The 16,935-nt window shown below is 47.5% G+C and overlaps 1 protein-coding gene across 6 annotated transcripts in view; it reads left to right on the top strand.

Annotated features, from left to right (window-relative positions):
• The window catches only part of LOC105276288 (homeobox protein cut), a 130,386-nt gene extending 115,315 nt beyond the window's left edge, over positions 1 to 15,071 (top strand). Inside the window, exons 5-8 of one of the 6 annotated variants that reach the window (XM_026972292.1) lie at positions 7,283 to 7,619; positions 8,048 to 8,708; positions 8,801 to 9,074; positions 9,408 to 15,071. In XM_026972292.1, the coding sequence (XP_026828093.1) occupies positions 7,283 to 7,619; positions 8,048 to 8,708; positions 8,801 to 9,074; positions 9,408 to 11,095 (2,960 nt within the window). In that variant the 3' untranslated portion in view covers positions 11,096 to 15,071. Of the gene's footprint in view, positions 1 to 7,270; positions 7,620 to 8,047; positions 8,721 to 8,800; positions 9,075 to 9,407 lie in introns of all 6 variants that reach the window. The other 5 variants (XM_026972290.1, XM_026972293.1, XM_026972289.1 and 2 more) reach the window with 5 other exon arrangements.
• Positions 15,072 to 16,935: the final 1,864 nt, after the last annotated feature.

Raw genomic sequence — 16,935 nt, 5'->3', positions numbered from 1 at the left:
TTCGGAAAATCCGCAATGATCGGAAAAATACAAGTGTATTATTTTTCTTCACGTCGCGGTCGTGTCGACACGCGTGTTCGTCAACGCAACGGCACGTTTATTACGAACGCGCGCGTTACGCGGTCTCTTCCGCTTTTTTGTAAATATTAATATCAATCGCGCAGGATGTTGACTCAATGCCATCATTTTCCCTCCACGTCCGGTGACGAAATAAAACGTGTATAAAATTCAGCCGGAGCACGACGTGCCGCGTCAATGGATTGTCGGTTTCCGTCGGATCTCTGGTACAACAACAATCACGGGGCATTACAGCAGGACGGAATGCACGCGCACGAGAGGGAGAGAGATCGAGCGGCAACAGGGAACGAAGGGTTAGCGAACACGCGCGCGTAGGGTGGCGGGACAGGAACCGTCCTGACAAAAACTTAGGGGGTCGTAACGTTTCTCCCGATGCGCCGGCCGTAAAATTATATAGGAACGCGTGTGTGCGTGTCATCCCATGGCGTGAGTGCGGTGGTAAATCAGAATTGCAGGAGCCATCGAGATTGGCCGTCGCGAGTCGTCGCGAAGGGGCAACCGATAACAAGTAACAACACCGTTAATCGCGTTTACCTAGATGCAGATTTTGCCTTAGCGCTACAGATTTTTCTGCGCGGAAATCTGAATTTTTCGATATTTTTTATGTCTAGATTCTACGTTGAGCTACGCTCGCGTGTAGCACACTTGTGCATCAGTCGACTGAAACGCAGACGGCGAAGCAATTCACAGCTGTTACGGATCTGAGCCTTCCAGCCACGAGAATAGTTATGATCGGTGGGATATTTATTGTCCGCATTAAAAAGTATAGCACGATCATCAATACGGAGGTTTCTTTGGTCGTCGGATTAATCATTCACCGCGGCCGTTTGTTCGTACGAGTCACGGCCATGAGGCCCCTTTTGTGATCGTAACGAGAGTCCGCCGCGTTTCAACGGCATAAATATACTTGGAGTAATGTCCGAAACTTCTATAATCAGGCATGATTTATGGGCAAAAATCGGCGGCTTTATAAAGCCTGAAAGGCGCCGCCTAGCTTTAGGTGGAGGTGTCGGTTAAGATAAGTTCGCGTCGGGCTAAATACCTGATCTAACGACTCATCGCGCTGTATAGACAGGCACAGGCGGCGCGATACCAACCTGTCGCTGAAAGCTTCATTGTGATTTGTGAATCGACTTTGTGATCACCTTATTTATCACTCTGAAGAGCGCTGCTACCATTATAAAAGAACTATTGATCTCGAATCAGAATGATTTCATTTTACTTCGCCGTACTCGTCATGGGAATGCCGCGCAAATTACTCATCGATATCACATGCATGCGATGCGGTTTTCAGCTTCTGTATTTACGAAATTTTCCAGCGAGAATTTTTCCACAAGCGCACGGGCCTGCATCTAGCGCTGGCAATAAATTTATTCGCGCGTGTAGTTCAGGGTGAGGCGATCCCGATCCAGTTAAAACGTCGCCAGGGTCCACGGATTTCGGTGGCCTAAATCACCGTTGCGCAGCTATATAAATTACATGGATATCTCTCAGTCAGTCACTTAGGGGGGAGTACAAAAATCGCGCATTCGCGGAAACCCGCTAATCTCACGACAAACATATCTGGATCTTGGCCCACTGTTGAGCGCGCGGCACGTCCAAGCGGTTTATTATAGCGCTCGTGGAGCGCAGCAGCACAATTGATCTAAGCGGCTGCACCAAGAGCAACGCGCAGCGAGATTACCGTAATAAACATAGTTGGTCCGGCTCCAAGTCAGTTTATTGCAGAATTTTGTTTCCCTGCGGCGACGAGCACGCGAGCGCGCGCGCGATCCGCTGCCGGATCCTTGCGGCGAAGACTTTTCGCGGCGCACGACGGCCATTATGAACGAAAATCATGGTTGCGATGATTTGCAGCGAGGAACGTTACAGGCCGTACTTACAGCCATATAACTGTGATTTCCCGTGCGATGGGACGTTTACGCTTTTATAACTGATATAATTATCACGTTTTATAGAGGAACGCGATTATGGGCGTGATTAAAGTTTTTCATGATTTCCGTCTATGATTAGCGATGCTTAACAGTGACTAACGCACAGTACACACGTGGGACACATACACACGCGTGCGTATGCCGTGTATATGTATATATAGGGCTATAGCCAGAAAAGTTCGCCTGACGAGCGCGGCTACAAAAGTAACTCATCTGCGTACGTTGACCCGATCCGAAAGAGATAACGCTATCGAAGTGCGACAGCGATTTCAAAAGCCGTGGCAGCCCTCACACGTGCCGGCAGTATCAGCTGAACTGTGTAACACCCACATATACACAGAATGTATTAAACCAAAATTACAGCGCGACTGATGAGATTCGCAGGGGTCACTGAAAGACCAACCGATTGTCAGTCTCTGTCCGCGTCGGAATCCGCGGGGCAGTTATTTATTGATCGGCCGCGACGTTAATACGTAACTTTTTTTTTCAAGTGGCTTTTACAAGCGCGTAATGCTCGCGTAAACTTTCCGCCTCGATCCTTGAGAGAAAAATTATTATATACGCCGCTATGTACTTTTACGCTCAATACATTACGAGTGCGATGCGTCAGGGCTTTGTTGCGGAATCTTCGCAGTGCCGTCCCGTGAAAGAAACAATTCCTCTTTATGACTGCCGAGTTACGTTAACGTGTACGTACGCTCGCAATGCCCATACTGGATCGGGAATGAACTCGTTTTGAATTACACCGGCCTCTGTCGAAAGCAGAGCTGGTCTTGGATCTGATCCGACGCGGGAGAATGGTTTCTGGGCCGCGAACACGCACGATTCCTCTTTAATTACCCGCGCAGCGGGGAGGGTTCCGGCAAGGGGTACCGGTGAGGGTACCGGAGGATACGCCGTGCCCCGCGGCTACGAGCGAACGTTTCGCGTATCTCACCGTCAATTAAACAGACCGTACGCAACAACGTGCACGTCTATGCCCGCGAAAGGTGACGAGGATAATGCTCCTCCTCGCGCGCTCCTCGTCAAGCGCACGGGTACGCATCAGGACGAAGGCTGCTGAACGCAATCGGTGAGCGTATTTCGCGAGCGAACGAGCTCCGTTCATTAGCGCTCCGCCGATTTTATCAGGTTTTCTGTTCTCTATCTGCCTTCCCTTTGCGCTCACCTCCGTAGCCTCACCTTCTATCGCGTCTCGCGTTACGCATTCGCGCGAGCACGAGCGGATACGAGGATTTTCGGATGCAAACGCGTCCCCGTTCTTTCGCGCGCGATCGCGCTCGCGATAGTGTCCATGGAGCGGACATTTCAAACGGAATATTTAGAGAAGTGCATCTGCTCCAGCGTTACACGCGTATTTTATACTTCGAGGATCTCGCTGCGTTCCTCCGTCTAATTAGAACACTCGATAATTGTCCGATCGACGTTTCGTCCCGAAGTAACAGCGCCCTTACGGACGTCTCTTACGGACCAGTGCAACCAGTTATCGGGATGACTGGAACGCAAAAGACGCGAACAAATATGCACGCGCACTCGTCCCGCTTATCTCCGAAGTGGAATCATCATGAACGGCAAGCACGTTCCCTGAAGGTTCCACCGAGCTGACCACTCAGCGAATTACCATATCGAGGACGACTCGCGAATTATCAATTCCTTACTTAACGAGCATCGCTCGGAGATAATGAAATTATTCGCTGTATTTATCTTGATGACGCCACTTAAGCGCCGTGTAACAGAATATTCCAGCTTTAATCGGTCGCGCGAGCACTGCCGCGTTAAGCTGCCCCCCGAATTAACAAGGCAGCTTTACGGAAATGTCGGGTTAATTGCCGGGGACCTGGACATCTCCGTTGCCCGTCAGTTTCCACGCGGTATCCTCGTGTACGGTGCCCTGCCGTTCGTCACGGATCGGAGCGCGCGATCGCGAGTCGCGGCGCGTAGCGCTTTCGGAAGCGTCGCAACCCGCTCGCGCTCATTCGCTCGCTCGCTCGCGTGCTCCCGCAACAATCGGCTGAGTTTCTTAAGTCACCGTTACCTGCGAGCTCCCACGAAATCGTTCCAGATTTTGTAATCGCGAGACGCGCGAGTGGTAGCGGGGGGGGCCTCTGCTCCTCGCCATTGTCGGCACTTCTCTCCCTCGTAACGCGCTCGTGTGTGCGCACGGGTCGCCGACGCGTATTCGTGCACGTGAATGCGCCGGGACGATTTTACGCGCGCGAACGTAATTGCCGCCGGTGCGTTACGATTTCCTCTCCGGCGGGGCACGCACCGGAGTACGCGCGTATATACGTGAACGCGCACCACCTCCACCGCCCCGTTTCTCGTCGCGCGGCCCCATTGTGCGCTGCGCGCGAACGCGATTGTTCTCTCTTTCGTCGATTCCCCGTAACCGGTCTTTGATGCCGCGACGTGATCGGGACGCACGTCGACCGTGACGTTTCGCCATCCACCGCCGCGTGAGAGACCGAGAGGTGCCGAGAGGCGAAACGCGGGCGCGCAATCGCTGAGAAAAGTATGGATTTCGAGTTGCGCGAAGCTCGTAACAATGCGCGACGTGCGTCGCGACGACGTTGCGCAAGCGACACGCTGACGCCGGGACCATTTTCCAAGCGACTTGTCGCGCGGCGACGAGAGATTTTTCAGACCGTGAGAAGATCGACGCGCGTGGTCGATCGAAAATCGCAATGAGATGGTATCTCTCTTATCGCGCGCCACGTATCGGGGACACACAATGCGTTTCTTTTTTTTCAGAATAATGCGATCCTGCCTCATGTCTCCCCGCGACGCAACATCCTTTGATGCTTGACGAAACAGATCTCGAGATTTAGTTTCGTCAAATCTGCTGGCACCCGCGATACGCACGCGTGCTCGCAAAAGTGGCACACGCAGGTTGATTCGCGATTGGGCAAACCTGTGTGGAAAAGAGAATGAAAAACACGGCCTCTTAATTGAGAGAAACATTGCGAGAATCCGCGGCGATACCGTTCATTGTGTGCGGGACCGACGAGAGAGCGTCCGCGGATGTGGCACGACAGGCGGATAATTGCGCTCGTCGTCGTGCGTTTGCACGCGCCATAAAGCATCGTTCGCGATCGCGCTCCTCCGATAATACTTATTGCTCCGACTGCTTATTCCAGATTTCCTATGAGAAAGTTGTGGGAGGATGTCGGTCGTTCGCGAACGTGTAATCAGCCGACGCGCGATTCGCGTAAGCTTTCCCACGTGCGATGCCGTCGAAGCGTTAAACGCGGAGAGGAAGACTTGCACCAGTGACGCAAGTGACCCATCCTCTCACTGCCGGTTTCCTGTCAAGGTGCAGAATTCGGCGAGTTCGTGAACGAGAAGGAAATTCACTTCAGTTTCACGACATTTCCCGAATTAATCACATCCGTGCGAAACGGATTTCTTGTATACGGTTTGAATTATCAGGCATCGGTTACCGGGATTCGAAGGATACACTTCGTTCGATAACGATAATACCGGTTTCGCTAACCGGACCGCAGATAGTTTACCCACAGAAAAGACGTGCGTAATAGTGACCTCATTTCTTTTATCTCGGCGTGCGCCCGCAAACGTTATTCCGTACACGTAATCGTTACGTATGCTTCTCCGAATTCAGCGATAAAATTGCCGGCAATATAACAATGCATATTTATGAGACGATAAAGATTTACAACGTTTGCCCACGAGCCGCGATCCCCCTGACACATTTAGCTCCCAATTACGTGGCCACGTAAAAGGAAGAAAGAAAAGAAAAGAAATTATTTCATGTCGGTCATCTTGATATCCAGAGCTTCTCGCCTTATAAATATTTCATTAATAGCGTCTGATTATACGACGGCTCCGGAATCCGCGTTGCGCTACGGAGACCCGTTGCTTCTACGCGTCTATAGACGCCTATAGAAGGAGAGGGGCAAACGCGCGGGTTTCTTGGCAGAAATTCAAGCGTTGCGACAATGCGCGATCGTGTGCGCGTCATCGTTCTCCCTTTTGCATTCCCGATTTCATTCCGACCTCAGGCCTTGCTACCCACCCGATCATCGATCGCGCCAGCGGTCTCCCGCGGATGTTATCTCAATCGTCGATTTCTCCACGACATACATCTAATACACTGGCCGTGCTAGTATTCATCTCGACGTATTAATAAAGCGTACGATAAGATGGAACGTGACTCGCGGATTGCCGCGAGAATGGTTGAACTTTCCGGCGGACGTGCCGATACGGAGACGACCCGACGCGGAGATGTGAAGCGGAGAAGAGACATTATTCCTCAGTTAATTCGACATTCGCCGCAGACGTCGCGATTGCTTACGCTTACGGTACCGATGATAATCCGCGCCTACGCAGCCAGCGATACAAAATGATGCTAGAAATTGCAGCTGCATCGACCTCCGGAGCGCGCGCGTTTGCTGAGCGCAATTTCGTGATCGTGGAAATGTGAATCGAACGGATTTCGCGATCATGCGGTTTGACTTTTGAGAAACGTCAGGTCTCGATAATCTCGTCACGCACACACAGGCATGAGGGATATGATCTTTTTTTCTACCGAAATCCGCACGTCGTCCTTCGTCGCTTGTCGACTCGCGCCGCGACGCCCGCGAGAGCAATCAAAGACGTGATCGATGCTGCGCTCGTCTGAATCTTGCAGCTGATTGGTCAATTAGACGGGAAACACGTAGGAGGACTATGCTCTTGCAGAGGGAAGACCGCAAGGGAGAGGGTCCAGAAGAGGATATTTTAATTATCGTCGTTGAGAGTATACTTCGCCTTCGGGTGCTGCACGCAGTTATCGATTGCGCGTGGTATTAATTGCTCACGAGCGTAGAATCATCCTATAAATATGATTCGCTACCATGTAGGCTGCTGCGTTCTTCAGCGTCTATTCTTCAAAACACAATACAGTTTGCAAGAATAATTTCGATTCTATTTATATGAGATTGGCATTTATGCGAGATTGATTCATCATTAATAAGGCCTATTATATTGCCGAGCGTCTATTGATCGAAGAGCAAGATGCTCGAACACACAATCGAGCAACTGCGTTCTAACATTTATTCGTTACATAAATTGGCAAAAGAAAATGTTCAAAATAATGCAATTGATGTCACTGTGAAAGATTTCGAGCAAGATGTCGCGAATTATGTGCATATATATATGTTTTCGTTTGCATTTAGTTTTACATATGTAGTTTTGTTTGTATTTCTAAGACCCACAAAAAACTGAGTAAGAATACACCACAAGTTGTGCCTCACCCGTAGAGTATGTTTCAGGCAAGGAGCAGGGAATGCCAGCGTTCGCACGCGGACCACAGGATGGTGGTCCGCCAGAAATGAGTGACGAAAGATTGGCACATATTCTCTCGGAGTCGGGACATATGCAGATGCGGGGTGAGCACGAGGTGTCAAACGATGCCGACAGCAAGAGCCCGAACAGGATCGGTTGCCCAAGCCCGTTCAACAAGGACAGATTGGACAGCCAGAACAGGAGACTGAAGAAGTACGAGAACGACGACATTCCTCAGGAGAAGGTGGTGAGGATCTACCAGGAGGAGCTGGCCAAGCTGATGGGTAGGAGAGTGGAGGACCTTCGCCCGCGGGAGTTCCCTAGGTAAGATCACGATCGTGACACGGACCTGCGAAGTTTATATCGCAGCCTGTGCGGATGACGCCAATCTCTGCCGCCTATGCATAAGAACGAAGATCGAACGGATGGATTCGCGCAAAACGCAAACTGAATTAAGCGCTATACCCACTCGGATACCACGGCACGAAATGTCAAGAACAAACCGCCGTTTCGTGATGAGGGAATCTTATTTGGACGGCGCAGCTTTCCGTGTTACGTAAATCGAGTAGAGATGGTCGATGCAGTTCGAACACGACGCGGATCTCGGCCGTAATTTAAAAAAGATTTCCCAATCGTGCCGGGCACATGATTTAAATGCTGACCTGACGATTTATTGTACGATGTTCATGAACGGGTTGCATTACCGCGAGTGATTATTATTGAGGACAGCACACGACCTCGATTGATCGTAGTGCGATCTTCCCGCATTTTTTCAGTGGCACCCAAAGCGGTCTGCAAGGTATCGAGCGTACCCAGGAGGATATTCGGATGGCGTTGGACGCTTATCATCGTGAGCTGCAGAAGCTGAACGCCGCACCGGGGCAGAATCCCTCAATAGCTGGACTGCCGGGACTGCCTGGACTTCCGGGGCTGTTAGCGCTTCAGCAACAGGCGCTCCAACAGCACCATTTGGCCGCCAATGGTGGTGGCGGTGTTCAGGACTTGAGTCTGGGCAAGATAGATCCGCGCAACAAGATGATAAACGGCGTATCGGAGGAGGAGAAGGAGAAAATGGAGGAAGCGATGAGACATGCCGGTAGTGCATTCTCCTTAGTGAGGCCGAAACAGGACTCGACGGGTCCACAATCGACACCAGGCGGTTCGAGCGCGAGTTCACCACTTGGCAATTCCATACTTCCACCGGCGATGACGCCCAATGAAGAGTTCTCTAGTGCGGCGGCGGCCAGTCCTCTTCAGAGGATGGCCTCGATCACGAACAGTTTGATAAGCCAACCGTCCACGCCAACTCACCACTCGGCCAATCAGAGGCCGCTGAAAGCCGTGCTTCCTCCGATCACGCAACAGCAGTTCGACATGTACAACAATCTTAACACTGAAGACATCGTCAAGAGGGTAAGTAAAATCGTAAGTATAGAGCTTCGTTCAGTTTATCACTCGTGTAATTCACACGACCAATCTTGAATATCAATGTATTTGCTGAATAGGTGAAGGAACAGCTGTCTCAGTACTCGATCTCGCAGCGGCTATTTGGCGAGTCGGTATTGGGTCTGTCTCAGGGATCGGTGTCGGACCTGCTCGCGCGTCCCAAACCGTGGCACATGCTGACCCAGAAAGGCCGCGAACCCTTCATCCGGATGAAGATGTTCCTCGAGGACGACAATGCGGTGCATAAGCTGGTGGCCAGCCAATACAAGATCGCTCCGGAGAAGCTAATGAGGACCGGCGGCTACGGCGGCCTGCCTCGTAAGTTTAACTCAGGTCAATATAGATGTTTTGTTACTTTATTATCAATGTAGTTCGGGAGCTCCGGTATATCTATCGAGCACGAGGTCACAATTATACCTACCTTGTCACGATAGAGTAATGATTCTAAACGAGCATGACGTTTTTGCGACACGCAGATGCAACTTTTTTATCTTATTATAGAACAAGTTGGAGTTAAAATTGCGATTGTCTCGCTGTAATTTTTATAAGTTAGAAGCAAAAAACAAAAAAAATTGCATTCTGACGTCCGTAGAAGATGAGCTTTCGGACTATAAATATTCAGGTGTACCCGCGGAATCGCCTTGAATGAATCTCTCGTTGTTATAGCGTGCGGAACGCCTATGAAACCGATGCCGCCGACAAAACTCGTCCAGGAACAGCTGCAGAACGCGGCGAAGGCGCAGGCTGCTGCGCAAGCGGCGGCGCAAGCAGCGGCGCAGCAGCATCAGCAGGAAAATCAAATGCAGCTCGGTCCGCCGCAGCAGAGTCCTCAACATCCGCAGCACCCGCAGCCGCCACCGCCAATGATGTTGACCCCGCCTGGGCCGCACCATCCTCATACTCAGCTCAGCATGCAGGAACTTCAAAAGAAGCAACAGCAGCAGCAGCAACAAATGTCGTTACACTCGCCACACCATCAAATGGCACCATCGCCCCTTCGTAGTCTCCATCCGCACATTTCACCGAGCGTATACGAGATGGCTGCCCTTACTCAGGATCTCGACACGCAGACGATCACTACGAAGATCAAAGAAGCGTTATTGGCAAACAACATCGGCCAGAAGATCTTCGGCGAAGCGGTTCTTGGCCTGTCGCAAGGCTCTGTCAGTGAATTGCTGAGTAAACCGAAACCATGGCACATGCTCAGCATAAAAGGCCGAGAGCCGTTCATCAGAATGCAACTCTGGCTATCGGACGCGCACAATATCGATCGATTGCAAGCGTTGAAGAACGAACGACGAGAGGCGAACAAGAGACGACGCAGCAGCGGCCCCGGTCACGACAATAGTTCCGACACCTCGAGCAACGACACCGCCGAATTCTATCATGCAGCGTCGCCCGGCCCAGGGCCCACCACCGGCAAGAAGCAGCGCGTGCTCTTCTCGGAGGAGCAAAAGGAAGCTCTCAGACTCGCCTTCGCCTTGGACCCGTATCCGAATGTGGCCACCATTGAGTTCCTCGCCAGTGAACTCGCCTTATCGTCACGAACGATAACCAACTGGTTTCACAATCACCGCATGAGACTGAAGCAACAGACGCCGCACGGCCAGCCGGAACCGCAATCGCCGCGGGAGCCCGGCCAGCCGTTCGATCCCGTTCAATTCAGATTGCTGTTGAACCAAAGACTGCTGGAGATCCAGAAGGAGAGGCTAGGCCTAGGAAACGTGCCTCTGCCCTACTCTCCGTATTTCAATCCCAACCTAGCGGCCCTGGTGGGCAACGCGCTGAAGGAGCAGTGTTCCGGTCTCGATCTCTCGATGAACGCCCTGAAGAGGGAGCCCAATCAGGAGTTCGAGGATGAAGACGTCGAGGACGCGATGAGTAATCTTGGTAGCGAGGACTCGGAAGGATCGGCCAGCAGTATAAAAAGGGAGCCCGCGGAAACGCCGACGGCGCCGACGACGGCCAGGTCGAACAGGCGGAAACCCGCGGCACCGCAATGGGTGAACCCCGAATGGCAGGAGCCGACGAGGGCGGGCGATGAAGTCATCATCAATGGCGTTTGCGTAATGCAGACGGATGATTACGGCGTGAAGAGGGAGGCTGAGGAAACCATAAGGGTCGAGCCAACTCCCGTGCAGGACCGATACGAAGAGGACGCCCAGAGCGACGTCTCGTCCGTATCCGGCAACAACGGACCCGATCGGGACAGTCCGCTGCCTAGTCCCAAGTCTGGTCAGAACAGTCCGCAGACGTTACTCAGACCGCCATCGGCGCAACAGACGCAGCAGTCCACGGAGGAAAGTCCGAAAGATGTGGTAAAGCACGAGTCGGAGGAAACGTGGGACTACTAGGACGGGCCGGGACGCAAAATTCCATGGAATTACCCGCGAGCTCGGAGTCTCGGGCAAAGTCGAGACTGGGACGAGGTTTCCGACGCGTCTCCCGCTGGTTCACGCTGCTGAGACATGCCAAAACGAATGCTTCGCACGGAAGAACGTTTCTCGCGAGGATCACCGGTGTCTAAGTTAAGTTTTAAACGAGGAAACCAGTTATAGGACTCGGTCGTGCGGGACCGAGTCCTGCCTACCACGAGGGCATTATCATAGAGAGGCAAGCACGATGTGTACGGGTCTGGGGGAGGGTGGACTCCGCGGCCGGAGTCTTCTTCATCGAGCAGAAAACGAGAGAAATATCCTGGTCGACGGACAACAGGCATTAAGAGAACAAAAACGATCAAAAAACCGAACGGAGCTCAATCAAAAGGACTCGCGTTGTGACGTTTTCTACGCGGCAAGTGGTACGAAGTTTAGTGTGTCGGTGCGCGCGGGTCGACGGCGAAATCGTATCATTTAGAAGACTGTGAAGTACAACGGGGCCGGCTGTAGGAGGACGGTGACGGCGACGACAACGACGACAAAGGACGATGACTACAACAGCAACAACGAAGGGCTCTCGTTGCAATTCACTCGAAACTCGAGAGAATTCCGGGCTGCTTTCGCTCTTGGATGACACCTTCCCTCGAGTGACGAATGATCGACGATGGGGTATCATTCCGGCGGAGGGGGAGCGAGACAAGCGGACTAGACGATGCGTGGAAAACGGAGGCGGTCCGGGTTCGCCACAGTGCAATCTCCCAGTAACTAATTGTTAGATCGAATTATTATTGATTTTTAATGAAAATTGCGCGCGACGGTATGGCCGATTAATGATTATTGCATAATTGTGATTCATGTTATTGTTTATACTCGCCTCCCTATCCTTCGATATAGTAATTAAGATGTTAATGTTATATATTCCTCTCTCTCTCTCTCTCTCTTTCTCTCTCCAGTTACGTACCTTTTTCTTGTTTTCGGTTTAAGATTCGACGTTTCCTTCTTTCCCTCTTCTATTTTCCTACTTTTTGCTTTTATTCCGTCTATTTATAAAACTGCGAGAAAGATGATCACTTAAGACCGTTACCAATGTTATTATTATCTCACTGCTATTATAATTATGATTAATATTATATTAATATTATTATAATATTATTATTATTATTATCATTATATAAAATTCTCAGTCAAGCACTGTCATCGATTACTATTTTTACGTTGATATGTTGAACGGCGTGCAGAAATGTAAAATACCAAAAAAGAAGTAAATTTATTCGTTTCACGAGATGATTATTTAAATTTCCTTTTTCTATTTGTTGGGAAGTATTAGCTGCGCTAAAAAAAGAGAAACGTTTGGTGATGATTATTATCTTTGACAATTATTATTTAACATTATTTCGATTGTATTATTATTATTATCATTAAATATTGTCGTATTATCGGGCTTACGTTATCATTGCTATTGCTACTATTATTATTGTCATTATTATATATCGATAATCATTATTATTTTGTATTACTACATTAGAATCATTGTCGCGACAACAATGTGGCTTGCGAAGCCAATGTGATAGAGCTTATATTTGCGACGACACGTAGAGAGAGGAAACGCGCGTGCGAGCGAAAGACGAATCAGACAGCGCCGATTTCACCGAACGAGGCGAGAAGTCGCGCCTGTCTAAATTGGTGGACGTGCGATTCTGCCGCATGTAAATATCTGTACAAAGGAAGAAGGAAGGAGGGAAGTAATTTCGAGGAATACGCACATACACAAAAAGGAAACTACGTACACACACACACACACACACACACACACACACACGTATACACGTATCAACCATATACATACATACATACATACATAGCAGGTACAGAAGTACGCACACACGTATACACATCCGCGATCTTGTATATTTACTTACTTACCATACTTAACTATCTAATAGCATACGAATATATCCACGCAGACTAACAGAGCGATAACACATCGAGCGACGCCGCACGCTGAATTTTCACCTATCGCGCGGTCGGCGTGTTGCACACTTTAGAAAATGGATTCGCGTAATCAGCGGCGAACGACGAGGTAAGGGAAGAAAGAGGATTAAGCGCCACGCGTTCCGCTGAACCGCTCGTTGCGATCCGTGAAAATGCAGCGTACGGGCTATTATAAGCGGCGCAAAGGGAGAACACGTAATTATGAGAATTTGCCGTAAATTATTGATGCCTAGAGGAAGGGAGAAATGTGCGGGAGACACTTCGAGGCGATTCAGCGAGAGACAGTGAGAGAGCGAAAGGAACGTGCGAATGAGCATGAGCGCGAGTGTCTGTGCGTGATCAGCTTCGCAAGAGAGAGAGAGAGAGAGAGAGAACGAGAGACAGTCCTCGAATTATTACGCGAATCAAACTAGTATTTACCAGAATAAATTTTAATCTTCGATTAAATTCTAGTCCGCAGTTAACGAAAAAAAAATAATAAAAAAGGAGGGAAGGAAGCAAGAAGTGAGAGAGCGCGAGAACGGCATTGCATGATGATTGCGGGAACGCGGAGAACTCGTGCAAGACGATCGCTTCCAGAGAAGGGCATTGCATAAAACGTGAGACCAGTGATCGATCGATTCTCTTCCACCTATCCACCCCCTCGCCACCGATTCTTCTTTTCTTTTTTTTAAGTTCTTCGTGAATCGTCACGACGGAAGTCCATCGGACCGCGGTGTATCGAATGTACATACTCCGACATCCGCGCGATCACATCCCGTGTAACTTGAAACGACGCTGATTTGGCCTGTCGACGAGCGATCGGGGTGACGGCCGGGATCGGGTGATTCTCGCGGTTCGATTGTTGGTTGGGGGGTATCGATAAGGCTTCAATGAAAAAAAAAACAGGAAAAAGGAAACTCCGGGAACAGCTTTCGACCAAGCGGGGAAAAATGCGGCATGCGAGCTCAAATCTTCGAATATCAAATTGTACGTTTAGTCCGAGCATTCGACCTCTTTTTATCAATCTCGTTGGATTCAGAATGTACGATTATTCTAATTATTATTCTAATTATTCTACGATTATACGGTTTTATACGACTGACGCGGGGCATCCGCTCCAATCGCGCATTCATGATCGATCGTCGTCGATCGGAACGGAGCTCGTGCTTCAGAATCACCCTAAGATGAGCAACAGCGATGTTAGGCCGATCGCTCGCGATGGATGTGGACGCCTTACTATTTCCTGTATGTATACACGCGATTATGATTGTTTCCCCGTTCTTCGTTCGCGAAGATGCGTACCCGCATATATAGGTTCTTTGTAGATACAGGATAGCCGATATAGATAGCCGATAGCTTTAATTATTTAAACGGTACAGCTTTTGTGTCGAGAGGGCGAAGATCGACGACCGTCTGTAGAGTGTTACGGCGGACGTGTAACATAACGTAACGAAGAATGCACCAAGTGCGTAAATTGCATGCGGATATACGAAAGCGGTTGCGTCAGCGTATCGACAACGGCGGGAAGGAGGGAAATCATATCGTAAACCTAATTAATGAATATTTTACAACAAGAGATAATTGTAGATAGACATTGAGAGAGAGAAAAAAAAAGAGAAAAGCTGTTGAAGCCCCCCGGGATGCGCGGAGGAGGGACGCGCGCGTACACGGGAACGCACGTGCGCGGGCATACGATCAAAAGAGAACGGAGGGAGAAGAAGTGAATGAACCACGCGAATGGACACTGTCATCCAGTAGCGAATAAAAAATAATGTATTAAAAAGATAAAAAACACACAAGGAGGTTTACCTAAAGTAATAGTCTATTGATTTGTATTTCATTTCGAACTGTATTATAGCTTAAAGAGTATCCTGTACATTGCATAAGCACACGAGCACTATTGTTTTAAATTGTACGTTTATGATTATTATACGAAGATAAAAAAAGGAAATAAATAAGGTATACAAAATATTGAAGATATATGAGAGATTTATTGACGATCTAGTTTAAGGGTCTTTAATATCTCCTCTACGCACGGCGCGTTCTACGAGTAAACTATAGTATCCGTATCTTCCATGAGAGAACTTTCAAACTAAGACAGAGCAGTTGATTGCTAAATACCAATAACAAGTTATTGCCGCCTTGGAGACATTGAGAGCACGCGCTTTTATCTTACTCTCCTCCCCTTCTTATTTTCTAGCTTTGCTACAATTTTCCCGCGGCGCCACGAATTTTGACTATCATCCCCGTGATTACTTTTATACGTGCATCTTTAAGTTGCTAAATATATAAACGTCATCCTACGACGATGGAACGTATACACGATATCTCGCTTAATTTATGTGGCGTACGAAGAAACGATTTGAGGAGTAGGCGGACAGTTCGCGTATCTCCTTTCTTCCAAATTACGTAATTCAATATTACTAAAGATGTGCAACGAGCGCATAATCGTAAAGATATACGTAACCACGCAAAGCACTCGATGTCTCGAACACTTTTAAATATTATTACGCTGATTATTCTTATTATTATTATTTCGTAGATGAGTCTTATATCCTTATTGGTTTAAAATCCACAGTAGTTCTTAAACATGCAATAATACAATCCAACCACAAGATAAATGGAAGATTATCTTCATTGTATATACGTATAGTTATATTATTCATATCAATGTCTCCTTTCAAGAATTTCTAAATTAAAAAATCTGTATTGAATATCTACGCTGCTAATTATTGTGACAACCCATCTTTCCCCATTTCCGCAATGATCTCGTCTTTAAATAGCGTATCTGGAAAGTTTTTACTAGTTGCTAAAAGTCGCAAAAACAAAATTACAAATTCTTTGATTAATTAAATAAAGTAATTGTTGTGCGTTTTACGTGACATAAAGTAGAAAATAAAATGTTAAATTATGTATATCTTTTCTATATAATACATTATTTCTATTATCGCAACTAAAAGTACTTGTAAGTAATAACACACACAAAGTACAAATCTTAAAATAAATTATTTCATCTCAAAATATTAAACAAGATTTTACTTTTTTTATTGCAAAGAGTTTTATATATTGCAGCGACATCTCTGAGATAAATAAAGAACCGGATAATCCTGCAACGCGGATGTACGACTATGACTGGTTACCTACAAGTGCAAATATAAATTTTACGCACCCTTATGATAAAAGTATGTACATTTTAATTTTTCCATTCAATATTTGATGCAGAAATATATCAATTATGCTTTTTTAGAAAGTCATAGAAAATGCAGAATGCATTTTACAAATTTTATTTTGTTATTGAGATATTAATCATGTATACACGAATATTTAAATATTCGTTCCCTTAATTATTTAACATGACAAACATCCATAATTAAACACAAAATCTATTCACTGCATATTATATTTTCAAAATAATTATTGCATTTAAATATATAAAAACGTTATCCCTATACAATGTAGATTATCCATAGGTTTTTAGAGATTGTTAAACATATAAATATAAAAAAATGAATAAAAGGAAAATAAGGGTATAAAAACTAAATACATACAAGATATGAAAAGTATCATAAAGAATAAATAATTATTATTATTACTGTTACCATTGTCATCACAAAAATTTACATTTCTTGAAAGCTGCCGAAAAACTGCCCGACTTATTGATTCAATTATAAGAATTGCTAACTAAATAATAATAAAAATAATGATAAAAAGAAAACATGATGCTAAGGTGCGACATAAAAATTTACGCATTTGTCACATGCATTTTAGGATGCTAAAGCATGGATAAATGATACATCAATGAAATGGATGAGAAAAGAACAGGTGTAATATATAATACGCTG

Source organism: Ooceraea biroi, chromosome 9 (assembly GCF_003672135.1).
Source record: "Ooceraea biroi isolate clonal line C1 chromosome 9, Obir_v5.4, whole genome shotgun sequence".
Classification (NCBI taxonomy): Eukaryota; Metazoa; Arthropoda; class Insecta; order Hymenoptera; family Formicidae; genus Ooceraea; species Ooceraea biroi.
Note: the sequence above shows the minus strand (reverse complement) of the source record. Positions and strands in the feature narration are given on the sequence as shown.